Raw genomic sequence first — 13937 nt, 5'->3', positions numbered from 1 at the left:
TGAAAGAGTGGTTAGACATTGGAACAGGCTGCCCAGGGAAGTGGTGGAGTCCCCATCCCTGGAGGTATTTAAAAGACGTGTAAATGAGGAGCTTAGGGACATGATTTAGTGGGCATGGTGGTGTTGGGTCGACGGTTGGACTGGATGATCTTAGAGGTCTTTTCCAACCTTAATGATTCTATGATTCTATGATTCTATGATTTTGGGGATCACTGTTAGCTCCAGGGGCTAATGCAGACTGTGGTGCTTCCCTTCCATGAAAGGAGAGGAAATCTCTGCTGAGGAGGCGTGCCACAGTGCTCCGAAGGGAGAACCTGTGCTGCAGTCCACTGACACCTCAGCAGGCTGGGTGCAAGCACATGAGGCTGGGTATTTGCAAACAGAAAAGCTCTATTGGACATGGGCTTCTTTGGCACATGCATTTCAATCCATTTATTATGATATTTCTGTGACTGAAATTGCAGCAACTCAACAGACTTACCTGAAAGAGAATAACAAAAGCCAAGCGAGCAGATAAAACCGCCCAGTACTGTTTAGAAAATTCATACTGATTTTGGGACCAAGGTGGTTCTCTGTAGTCTTTGAACCTGTCGATGGAGACAGCTCAGTTACCACACAGTTCCAGCAATCTCCTCCTGCACCAATTGCTCTGATTAACATGATCTTCCAATCACAAAAGCTAAAGAATCAAATCCTCCAGATGTTCCTACTTCAACCCTTACTATGAAATACAACTCCAGAATTAGAGCTGGACTATCTCCACTGAATTTAGCAAGCTTAGTCCGGTTTTCACAGTTGTAACCAAAATCAGAACATTGTTCTAATGTTTGAAATTTCCAGATTTTCCAGGATTTACAAATGTCCCCTTTTTTTTGTTAATGTTAAATTTATCTCAGTGTACAGGGAATAGTGTTGAAATTAAAGCATAGAGTTAGTCCAAGGCATTTTCAGACTAAAGGAGACAAACCTGCATTCATCTCACCTAAACCTTGATTAACTTAGGGAATAATTCAGCCCACGTAAAATCTGACTCACACTTTGGCGGTTCCTGTCTTTGCATTAACGACAGGGGGAGCCATGGGAAAGGCACTTCCTAAATTAACTGTCTAGCCTTAGACAGGATAAAACAGAGCCTTAGTGGTTTGGTGTAAAGACTAATGCTTTTAGTATTATCATCAATCATTTGGAAGTAAACAACAGACTAATAAAAGTCACAGATGCTCCTAAATTGGAAAGTTTTGCAAATAGCAGGAAACACAGAAAGCAATAAGAAATACAGACAGGAAACACAATGAGAATAATCTGGGGAAATGGAAAATAATTAAGAATAAAACAATTGAAGGATCTTTGGAAGCATAGAGTTTGAAAGAAAATGCAATGAAAATAGCCTGGAGCTTACAGTGGCCAGCAAGTTAGCACAAGTTTGAAATGCAGCAGCAGGACAGTACGACTTGTGGATGTATAAACAAAAGGCATGATGGTGCTGGGGGGTATTAGCCCTTCTCTGAACAGCTCAGGTAAAGCCACACCTGGAATGCTGCATTCAGCCATTCAGCTGTGGGGATTTCAGAGGAAAAAAAAGGAAAAAAAAAAAAAAGAAAAAGAAAGAGATAGCAACAAATTGAAGGCATTTCAGCAAAACAATCCAGGGGCTGAGGAGACTGACTCACCAGAAAAGATTAAAGAAGAGCACATGTATTGCTCCACTTTGGTAACAGCCACAGTTGGACATGATAACCATGCACAAATTGTGCCCTTAGGACCGAAAGGGATAATTTAGTGCTGTTCACAGTGTTTGACTAGGAGTAATGGGATGAAATTAAGAAAGGGAAAATCTGTTTTGAATACCACAAAACCCTTCCTGACAGTAAGATTCATTAGACTGTGGAAAAGCCTCCATCAGGGGATAAAGGAGAAGGTTCATCTATAAAATCTGTCAGCTTCAGTTTGCAGGTGAGCTTACCAAAATTACCTTCAGGTTCTATCCACATGGTTTTGCATGTTAGATTTTACATTTACAATCCACACACCACCTACATCCCCCCTGCCCCCCCCGAAATTCAGTCTGAAATGCTGGATGTTATTCTGTGCTGCACCTTCTGGAGACAAAGGACACAAGGTACAACCCACGATGCAGGGAGGGAGAGGAGGAGAAAACAACTTTAAATTGTGGGCTGTATTAATTTATGGAAGCACTACATGGGCTGTGTTAGATCCTGGATTATTTCTTTTGTTCAGTGGTGTATACACAGCAGTTGAGCTCTCCGTCCTGTCTTACACGGGATTCCTGTTTGATCCTATGCTGTGCCTGCACTGTGAGATTCTCCCTCTAGTACCTTTCTGTACAATGTAGACTCCTGCATGTTTCTCAGATCTCTGTACAAGGGCTGCAGCGAGGGCCAGAATCAGTTCCCTTGAACTTAATCTGCTTGAACATCAAAGCCAAGGAAAACCACTGAGTTTGTTGTGGATTTTGCCTAGCACTATAAATCAATCCCAGTCTTGAAATGGAGCCCAGGTTCACCTGCAAGGGTCACCAACTGTGGTTAAATTTTCCATTTAATGTACTCTGAGCTTCACAAACTATGTAAGTATTGCAGGACATCAGACCCCATGGCAATTTCTCCTGGCTCAGCTGGAAATCACACTGCTTATGATGCCTGAATCTACATTCAACAGAACACTAGCAAATGATTTATGGTGAAGGGAGATGTTGTCAGAGCTACAGACAAGGTAATCGGGACTCCTCCCCACCTCCCTTTTTAATTATTCTATGGCACATGGGACTTCAAAGTACAATAACCCAGGACTTTTCTAACTACTATATTCTACAGGTAGTTTCTTTTAAAAAAAGTCCATCTTTTCCCTCACCTCTTCAATTCTTCATTCTTAAAAAATTTGTTTCAGCAGGTACGCTAGGAAGAGCAAACAACTGGTGGTCCAAAGACTATTGTGTTTAAAATCTAGCAAACAACTCTAATTCCACTGAAAAAGGACAAGAATATAAAGTAGTCAATGTGGTTTAAGAATACGACACAGAAAAGTTCTGAGGTGAAAAAAGAAAAATGCACACTGAGAATGGAGATATATTAGGGAATTGAGGATGGATGGAGAGGACCAGGCAAGACTTAGACAAAACTGAACTGCAGGCAGAGCTAAAAGAAATATGCAAGTATATTTAAAAACTATATTGCGTCGGGGAAAAAGAAAGACTGGTAGAAAAAAATCAGAATGTGTATGTACATGGAATTGCGAATCAGTCTAAATAAGCTGATCTGTTTGATTTCCTTTTGCAGCTGGTCTTTGAGAAGAAATTGAAGAAAATATGACTGAGTCACAATAAGTAGTGCTTCAGCAATGCACAAGTATACAAGAATTGTTCAGGGAAAAACATTAGAATCCACCACTGATCATTGAGATTAGATGAGATGAATCCCAGGGCATTAAGAAAATTAATTAATTCAAAGACACTTTATAAATTTGGTGAATATTAGAGCAGGCTTGTGTTAAGGGAAAAGTCCCTTTAATGACTCCCTATCTGCTGCCTTCTTCTTTTCAGTGTGATCAGCATGCTTTCATGTACTCCATTATCATACCAGATTACAAAGATTAAAAGGGCTAAACCAACAAGAATGTCACATAACTTAGCAAGGTTTGCTTTTAATTTGCCTTCAGCTACACAAATGTCATTTTGCTCCGAAAAAAATCATTACAACTAATGCTATGCATCAGAATGGCGTTAGAGCAATGTTTATTTGGAAGCAGTGTCAAAGAGTTCAAAACATTGTAGAAAATGCTGCTCAAAATATTCAAAGAATGTATCTGGCTGTTCAGTGGGAGAGTTGTTTCTGGCTTGTTACGGTTATTTTTAAGATACCTTAATCTCTGGCAATGCCCGTAAGGAGCAAAATGCAGGCTTATTGTAACCACATTTATCTCCAGAGGTCACAGAAATCTAAGAATAAGAGAGGTCAGCTTGTTCCCAACATATTTGCCAGAAACAGAAAAGCAGATTTTAGTTCCAGCTTAAGGGACAGTGTTTGTTGCTTGTCCCTTGGGACACAAGCTAGATACCTCATATTTTATCACAGTGATAGTTCTGTCCAAAGCTGTGATTTTGATAAGATTCAAATGAGGCGGGTGATAACAAGAAACAGTGAATGTGGATGCTGACATCTTTTCCTAATTGTTTCCTGATAATGGAACAGAAATGTTCTCATAGTTGTTTCTCATTCAGGCTAGTACACGGTCAAACATTTAGTATATGCTTCTTGTTTGCAATCAATTTTTTCTTTTTTTTCCCCAGTGGCATAGACTTGATATTATCAGGCAGGGACCACTTTTATACCTAGTATGGATTATTCTCCTCTCTCTGTGTTGAATCCATGCTCATCTGAGGAGTGTATTTCATCACCGTTTTTAATGCACACGTTGCCAAATACACTGGCAGTCATACACCATAGAGGCCAGTGACTGAGCCCAGGTAAACAGTAGCAAAGAGAAAGTAGCAAAGTCACAGTGAAGTGGGAGATCCATACGGATCGAGATGCTTGTTGAAGGAAAACACAGGCTAATTTGGGGATACAAATTAAAAAGTGCTAGGAACTGAGAGCAGAAAAGCATTTCACAGACTTACAAGTCTATCAGAAAGTACGGAGATGCTGCATACTTTCACACGTAACATTATACTAAGAAGTAAGTCCTATCGACATACTGAAATGGGGGATAGCAGAGCTCACATGGAACAACATTTTGCAAAAAGAAAGAGGACAGGCCCCAGGTTTAAGGTGCTGTACCCTGCCTGCCACAAGCAAAACAGCAGGTAGAGCACAGCATGCAGCTTTAAGCACTGGAGAGCTATTTTTTCCTTTTTCTCTGCCCTTAACTCTCATCTGACCGCCTCCCAGGAGGCAGCAGAGATTCCTTTAACAAAGTTCCTGACACCGGGACATGGCTGTGCTGAGTTATACACTCTCTCTTTACCTGCTTAAAACTTAGGAATCTTATCTGTGCACTCATCTAGCCTCCACTGTAGTCAAGGTAAGAAGGTAGGTACGTCCCAAAGGCAATCCCAAGAGCAGTGCCTGAGTTAGAGGGCCAGATTTCTCTCTGTATTACTGAGATGCGTAATTTTTGTGGGTTATAGTTGGGTGAGGTAAATAATCTGCTTAAAATCAGTGGGATCCTAAGTATGATTAAAGTTTGCTTGCACAGAAGCAGGAGAGAAACATGCGCAAACTACATTGAATAATGCCAACTTTAAGACTTCTTTCTTGAAAATGTTTACATTACAATATTTAATATATTCTCTAAGATGAGTATTGATTTGTAGGCCTCACTGAAGAACTTCCATGTACCCCTTCTCAAGCTATTTGAGCAAAATATCTTATTCCCTAATAAAATCAGAATGGAGAAAAAAAACGATTTTGAGGGAGGTAGGTATGTAGTCTACATTTAGAAATGTGCAGTCATTTAGAAGCAAGGGGAGGTTTTTGGCTACTTTGGGAACCTAGCTAGAATATGATCCCTTAAATAATCAGTAAAAAGAAATGAACTCTTCTGAAGGGCAATTTACAGCACCTGTTAGAAGCATAATTACAAAGTTAATTTCTCTCTTTGCTTTTAAGTGGCTGCTTGTTTCTTATTTTTGGAAGGGTAAAATCAGCAAATATTTAAAATTAATTGAATTTTGTGGGGTTTTAAATTTTTTTTTAAATCAAAATGCTTGATTTATTTGAAATATTTTCTCTCCCCAACTTTAACATGAAGACAAAGATTTTGGTACAACAAAAATGCGCATCCTAACTAGCTTTAGTTACAAGCCTTCTATGTCATGTTGAGAGCTGCTCTTGCAGATTTATAGAAGAGACTAATAGTCATAACTTAACGGTAACCCTATAAAAAATTTCCAGCTGCTTTAGCTATCTCTATCTACTCTGTAAATTTCTTTAGGAAACTCTGAATGTCAGATATGCAGAAATGTAGGGATCGTTGGAACTAATAATGAAGAAATCTATCTGTATTTTGAATACAGATTTATCAAGGACAATGAATTCAAGTGAATGGGAGGAAAGAAGAAAGAATTCTGAAGCTCTAACCAGAAAACACTACTTGATATTTACAATATCTACAGTACTAGCAGTATTTTCTGCCAGTATCTAAGTATTCAATAAACCAGTATTGCAAGAAAAGGCCAATCTGATGCTAGATGGCATGTGAATGTCACCTATAAGATTCGTCTCATCATTCTGCTCTGCTTGGCAACTGATTTTGTGCCCTTGCTTTGACACTGATGATGAGAGAATATGGTGATAGATTTCGAGAATCCCACCTTTGGCACCTTAGCCAAAATTTTATCTCAGAGTAAAACCACACAATGAAAGCATGAGAGCGAAGACCTAAGTTTGAGAAAGGTTACTGGGAAAGACAGAGGTGAAACTAGTTGTAGAACCAGGACAGGTTCAGATGGCAACTATCAGGAGTACTAGATTCAAAAACCTTGCCACGCATCAGAAAAAGACAGCGAACATATGCAAATATATTATGCATCAAAACAAGGGAGGCCAGTTAAAGACCTGTGTGTGGTAAAAACCATATAAATGAAGGCTCTCCTTCCAAAGAAAAAGAGCAAGTTTTGTGATGACTTCTTGCCATTGCAGAGGCTAAGCACAGTGTGATTTCAAGGGAGTCCAAAAGGAAGGTGAAGCAGGCCGTTGAATATAGCATTGACCCGAGGAGCTCGGTTTTGAACAGCCTTGGGTTGTACTGCCTTAAAGCAGCTCTTTGAATTTCTGCATATTTTTATGAAAAAGCAAGGTTACTTTGAGAACCCTGGAACCATGTTAGTGATTTCTCATGTAAACTGGAACTACTCCATAGGTATCTGCACTACAGGAGCAGTGGACTAGACATTTCGGACATCTTTTAAAGGAAGTTGAGCTTTGTTTTCCCAGTCTGAAAAGATGAATCTGAAATCTAAGACATGTAGATGGGGAACAGTGCAGGTTTTAAAGATGGGCAGAATACATTGAAAACTCAGATCTCATCAAGTAAACACTGGACTTAATAAAGAAAAAGAAAGCCTGGTTCTAGTTAGTGGGTGTCCATTTTAAAAACTCATTGTTTTTAATGAAAGTTATGTCTTTCAATAAAGAAAGGATTTTTTTTTTTATTTGAGTAAGTCCACCTAAATTGTTTATTTTGCCTTTTAATGCATTGGAAAAACCCTTCTAAGAACCTTCTAACATAGTGAGAATACTCTAAAAGCTGTACTCTTAAAACCACCTTTTTAGAGGCACAAATATTATCAGTTCCCACTTGGAAAAATTTTGTCTAACAGAAGACCCAAAGAAACTACTTCGACTATGCAAACTGTCATCGGAAGTACTTTACCTGCAGAATAAAACATCCTGTGCAAACGGGGAGTTTTCTGGCTGTGTTCCAGCCTTGAGATGACTGACATTGAAGTATGAGAGCGTGTGATTGATGAAGCCATGCATGGTTCCATTTTGACTGTATGCATATTGATACATAAGGCGTGGAATGAAATCAGATGTGACAGCAATTACAAAAGCCTGAGAGATAAAAAAAACCCAACCAAACAACAGCATCGTGAATCGATGTCTAACATGTTTCAGATTAAGTTAATTCAGGTGATAATTTTCACATTCAAGTAAGTTTAGAGTGGTGATGAAGTGAGAGTTAAATGGCCAGATCTGGTACAGAACGCATACTTATAATAATGCACAGTAACTTGCTCTGTCTCTTCAGGGGAAGGTTGTAGTTAGGGAAGTGGAATATTTCTTAGAGCATACAGTAGCAAAAGCAATTAATGTATTGTACATTTCTCCAACTCTTTCCATCCCTGGAGCCATTAGGAGGTTTATCACTAGTTTTAAAAATCTACAAGACATAATAGCTAGCTGGTATAATTTGGAGTATAATTTGGTGCAGTTACACAGTGTTATCTGAGATAAACCAGTTGAGTGTAAGGTAGTCATCCTCTGTTTTCCCCTCTGCATCAGGATTTACATATCTGACATTGGTGGATCTCATGCTGGTATAAAACTGGTATAATTGTGAAGTGAATCAGACACAGAAGTATCTAGATCATATCAATAAGAATTCATTAGATTCATTTAAAACTACATTTTGCTAAATAGTTCTTCTGTATCAATATTATTCAGATGGAGAAGCAGAACTGGGCGTTCAGTATTTTTTAAAATTGGGTATGCACATATTTACATTTCTGTCAACAAAAAGTAGCTAACTGATATTTTAATGGAATCCCCAAGAAATAAAAATGGTCAGAGTTTGTTTGACACAGAGAATAAGCAAGGATCATAAATCCGCAAAGTGTATTCAGATAAAACTGAGGCTGCAGAGTTTTGCTCATCCAGCACAGATTGGTGCTGTAAACCTGAAATCTATGCCTGACAGCAAAATTATGGGTATGTGCAGGGCTGCGCAGATTTCCCACCTTAAATCCTGGAAACTGCCAAGCCATAAGTGAACAATGCTCCACCCAAGTCAAACAACACTGCTCCTCTGGAGGCATTATAGTTCTCCCAGTTGTAATGATAGCTTACATACTGCTACAGAGTGCTGTTGTGCTGGAAGCTATTGTACTAGATAAATGGCATAACACCTCTGCAAAAGTTTCCCCTTCAGTAGTGACAATCATCCGCCTTTCTAAAGTGCTTTGATACCTTTGATATTTTATGGTTGGACTCGATAATCTTAAAGGTCTTTTCCAATCTAAATGATTCTATGATTCTATGATCTGTGGGTCAAAAACCTACTAGATAGTATTATGATTAAACTCTTAGGGCATGAGTCTTTTTTTATCTTAAAGCATATACAGGAAAATTTTACTTAAGGAATACATGTAGAGCAATAAACATAATATATCTGTATACCAGACACGCATTATGTTCACGTAATCATTCTTGTTCTCTGAAAGAATGTATTTTTCCATTAAGATTTTGTAGCTCGGAGAGTGTGTAACCCAACTCAAAAAAAAAAAAAAGCTACTGTTACAAAAATACTCACTCTGTGGGAGAAATTGTTTAGGGATATAACCATACCTGTATATATCTGAACAAATGGTAATGCTATCTAACTAAGGACTTTCTGCTCCTAGAATCTAGGATGTTATATTTACATCCTTTTTATTCATACCAGCATTTATACTAGCAGAGTAACAGAAAAAGCCATGGGTATGAATGAGAAGTAGATCTTTGTCAATTATCTGGAGTGTTGCCTGCTTACATCCCCTTCATTGGATGTTCTTATATGAATTAGTCTTCCTGTCCTACATAACACAAGGACAGAGAGAATGAGATGAGTGAATGGTCATCTCAATTGTAATTAAATCATGTTTTACACTTCCACAAGAATGAACTGGATAATTTAGATTTTATGGTATTTTATAGCAATTGAGAAAATGAGACTTCACTTTTAAATTATGTTGGAGGGACAATATAATCTCCTAAGATTATGGTTAGAAACTGGTGTAACAAAATACTTACATTAATGATAACTGACAGCTTTCCAATGCCACTCAAAATGTTATACCAAATTCCTGTAAGTGAAAAACAGAACTTATTAATGACTTTACTATAATTTATCTTCTTCCTTTTTGGTGTTATCTTCACTGTAATGTTTTTTCACTACTTACCTATATCTTTTGCTCTTACTGTGTCTGGCCTCCTCAGTTCAGTAACAAACTTTTTTGCATCAAGCCGGACTTCTATGATGTTGTTCAGAAGAGCAAAGAGAGGTGCCAGAGGGAAGGAGGCAACAAAGAGTGTGACAAAGCCAAACTGGATAACTGGAAGACAAATATGCAATGTTTTTTGATATCTTCTGAAGGGAGCTGGTAAATGCAGCTGACAGCAAATCATTGATGAGCTTTGTGGGTTACAAAACCCATAAAACTCCACTTCACAATTTAGTCCCAGTAATAAATATCACAAAGCAAGGCTATGAAAGAGAGAAAGGTTTGTCACTATGCTTTATGAATGTTTCTAATGATGCTTCTAGTCTCTTGCACGAGCACAAGCCAAAGTAAATAATAAATTTAATAAAGGACAAAGAGTTCAGGGTGTATTCTTCTGCATTTATACATAAGTAGCTGATTAAGACTGTGCTGTTCTTCCCTGTCCTTTTCCCTGTAAGGAAAATGATACACAAGCAAGCAAGAGGAGAAAATCTACAAGGCATCACTTTCTTCACAGCTTCCTTTGGAAAACTCGGTGGCAATCTGTCAAGAGCAGGAACAGAATAAGTATCTTTGTAGATGAATGAGCCTGTGGTGTTGTATTGCATTTTCATCCCTCCTTATGTCACTGATATCCTCCAAAGTTAGAAATCTTCCTCTTTAAGTCCTAGCAAAGGAGAATGTTATTGTCACTGTTTTTTTGCTGGGTTTGCAATTTGGGTAAAGCAGTTTGGGAGAAAGAAAGCACTAGTCCACTGGTCCCAAAGAACAAGTAGTATTGCAATGAAGCACAGACCTCCTGGGTTCTCCATGCTTGCTAGAACAGATACACAACTAATAAGCCTGGCTTCTTCCACAGGGGAAACCAACCAACCAACCAAAGAAAACCCTCTCACTTTGAAGTGGATGGCACATTTTGTATCATCTTGTACTAGACTACTAGCACCACAGAGTTCAGCTCAGCAGCCATAGTATAATGATATAAACAAAAAGACCGCATTGTTTTCTGAGTGAATTATGACACTTTTCTGGGCATAGGATGACCTGTCTTCATGCAAACAAATTATCGTCTAAGCAGCTAAGGGACCAATGTCACCCTGCAAAAGCACAATGCTGACACAACTGTGTTTTTCTGACAATTCTCAGTGCTCTAGAGATGCTTGGAATAATGTAGAAGAAAACCAAGTCCCTCCAAGCAAGCTTCTTCAGTTTTTGGGTGGGCAGAGTATCCTTGATTCCCCCTTCTTTCAGTGGCACTTCAGGATCTACCTCATCTGGGTAAATCTCATTTAGGTATAATTAGAGCCTGAAAAGGGCTGACTTTTTTTTTTTTTCTTTCCTCCAAGGAAATCTCATTTAGGTATAATTAGAGCCTGAATAGGGCTGACTTTTTTTTTTTGCTTTCCTCCAAGGTGCTGAGGAATTAACAAATTGCCTAAAAGGCTGTGTCTTCCATGGAAAGCAGGAGGCTTCAGTGGTGAATGTTACTCATGAGACTGGATCATTTCCTTGTAAAAATGCTACATCATTTTAAAGTAATACTTCAGGTAAGTGAGAGAGGTTTATTACCCCAGAAAACTAATGAGGAGTAGAAGAGGAAAGAGACCGAAAAGCATGCTGCCCAAATGCAAAGGCAGTAATCCCAATAAAATTAAACTAATAAACCTAACTTTGACTTACACTTCAGAATTAAATAAATAGTTGTATAGAAAAAGGGTTGGTGTGTATGAGACCCTATTTATTGTGACTTCTTTTTCAGCAAATCCTTGTGTAAGTTCTCTCTCCACTATGGGAGGAATCTGTTGCACTTTTTGTGAAAATCAGAGGTTTAGGTAGCACAACTGTTTATTTTAAAATAACTTCCTTAGGCACTGTTGTCACAGCCTACAACTAACTGCTAAACCAGCTTTCTCCAGGATCTTCTCTTGCATGCATCTTTTTTTGTTTGCAGATTGCAAGTCTTCTGATTGACATTCCTGTTTTTCTCTTCTCAGTGACAATATATTTGCACAGTAGAGTATTATCTATGTATTACATATACGGCCTTTTTATTTTCCTTCTCATTGTTTTGCTTTGAGATAAAGAGTATATCCTAACATACACTAAGATGAAGCTTTTTCAAAGCATACAAACGTCCTATCCTTGAAATCATACTTTCCTGAATATTTTATGTTCAGAGTCGGGAAAAGGAATTAACAAGGAAATAAAGACAGATGTTAGACTAATGCCCCAAAAAAACGTGAAATGCTTAGAAAAATACATAGCGCCAAAATATGCCTTATTTGGTTTTAAGTGAATTTGGCAGGAATAGAGCTGGGAGGATTCTGTTAAGGGGAGGATTCTGTTAAGAAAAAAAAAAAAAAAAAAAAAAAAAAAAAAAAAAAAAAAAAAAAAAAAAAAAAAAAAAAAAAAAAAAAAAAAAAAAAAAAAAAAAAAAAAAAAAAAAAAAAAAAAAAAAAAAAAAAAAAAAAAAAAAAAAAAAAAAAAAAAAAAAAAAAAAAAAAAAAAAAAAAAAAAAAAAAAAAAAAAAAAAAAAAAAAAAAAAAAAAAAAAAAAAAAAAGACATTTGCAATGCTTTAAGTATAAACCACACACGCATTTGCTTTGATGTTGTTTGCAGCTCCTTTTATTCATTGCCTGGGAAAATGCAGTTTAATTTTTTTTCAAGTTCATGAAAGAATGTTCAAGGTATGCAAAGGACTTCTGGACAATTGTGTAAATATGTCTTCATAGAAAACTCTACGCCAGAAGTGTTTGTGTGGCCATCTTGAAATCTCTTCAATCTTTTAGCCTCCTTTTTATGAAAGCGTGAATGATGCAAAAAGCAGGCAAAAAAACCCGAAAACAAAACCAAGCATGCTATAATTTAGATGGTCTTGTGTAGTAAACTAGCAAACAATCATTCAAAACAAGCAGTCTGTGAACAGCCTTCGCAATTTAAAGGTACTTGTTTAGTTCAGTCAGTATTTGTAGAAACAAATACGTCAACAAAGCTGCATGGATTAAAAAAAGAAGAATCCCTGCCGTATAGTTCAAGTCCCAGAAGCAATCTCGTTGCAGCACCCTGGAGTTCTGTGGACACCTGTCCAGTCACAGTGGAAACATTTACAATACTTTTAGGGCACTCACAAAGACAGTTCCATCAAGGACAGCTGAGGCTGAGACATCCTATTTTTGGCTGGAGGACTTGATGGCAACCCTGGAATACCCTTTTTACGTTCATGCTTATGCCACAAGGTCTCCATACAAAGCTTTGCTAGTGTTCATGTACAACTCTATGATCCCACATAAGAGCCCCACCTGACTTGGGTGATTATTCTCCTGTGCTTTGAGGCAAAAAGCTAGAGACCTGTGCCAGGAGTTGGACCTCTGGACGTCCAGCTTCTTTCATAGCTTTCCTACTTGCCTGATAGGCCAGCCTGGAGACAACAGAAATGAACATCACCCAGCCTCATGACACAAGCTATTGAACAATATGATTGAAGGTTGTGTACGAGGGGAAGTCAAGGATATGGGAAATAATGCCTTCTCCTGGAGCATCATAGCAGGAGACTAGATGAGCTGTCAGTGACACAGACTCTATTTCTGATGAGTGAAAAAACCCAAAACACATACTATTGCTGCCCAGAACCTTTACTGTCTGACTTACACAGGAAAGAGGCAAAGGCCTCAGGGCCAGCCCATGAGGTTCTCAACACCTGATGCCACACCTGCAACATCTCAACCAGGCTTAGGCTGGCTGGGTCCTGAGACAAAAACTATAAAAAACAAACAGCATAAAGAGAAGTCTTTCAGACAACAGCGCTTCTCAGAATTCCGCTTTTCACAGAAGCTGTTCCTCTGTGCACAGGGCCTGAACAGAACCCGAGCCCAACAAAGAAAGACAGAGCACATGCTGTCCCTCTAACTCTGGCCTCCAAATTATGATTAAGAAGACAGATCAAGGCTTTTAAATCACAGATCTGGAGAGTGCTGGCTAGTGTTCTTGTATAAGGGATACAAAATCAGTCCCCAGCATAAAACCTTCCACAGTGGACATGGGAAGGGCTACAGATGTCATCTATCTGGACCTCTGTAAGGCCTTTGACACGGTCCCCCACAACATCCTTTTCTCTAAACTGGAAAGGTATGGATTTGATGAGTGGACTGTCCAGTGGGTGAGGAATTGGTTAGATGGTCACATCCAGAGGCTAGTGGTCAACAGCTCAATGTCCAG

At 38.4% G+C, this 13937-nt stretch overlaps 1 protein-coding gene across 1 annotated transcript in view; it reads right to left on the bottom strand.

The window, feature by feature from the left end:
- The window catches only part of ANO2 (anoctamin 2), a 217381-nt gene that overhangs the window by 2088 nt on the left and 201356 nt on the right, over window positions 1-13937 (bottom strand). Inside the window, exons 21-24 of the mRNA XM_019474448.1 lie at window positions 9680-9832; window positions 9531-9583; window positions 7393-7574; window positions 482-587 (exon numbers count right to left, since the gene is read on the bottom strand). Coding sequence (XP_019329993.1) covers window positions 482-587; window positions 7393-7574; window positions 9531-9583; window positions 9680-9832 — 494 coding nt within the window. The remainder of the gene's footprint in view (window positions 1-481; window positions 588-7392; window positions 7575-9530; window positions 9584-9679; window positions 9833-13937) is intronic.

Source organism: Aptenodytes forsteri, unplaced genomic scaffold (assembly GCF_000699145.1).
Source record: "Aptenodytes forsteri isolate BGI_AS27 unplaced genomic scaffold, ASM69914v1 Scaffold73, whole genome shotgun sequence".
In the NCBI taxonomy this organism is placed as follows: Eukaryota; Metazoa; Chordata; class Aves; order Sphenisciformes; family Spheniscidae; genus Aptenodytes; species Aptenodytes forsteri.
The sequence above is the reverse complement of the archived record's forward strand: the minus strand, read 5'-3'. Positions and strand labels throughout refer to the sequence as shown.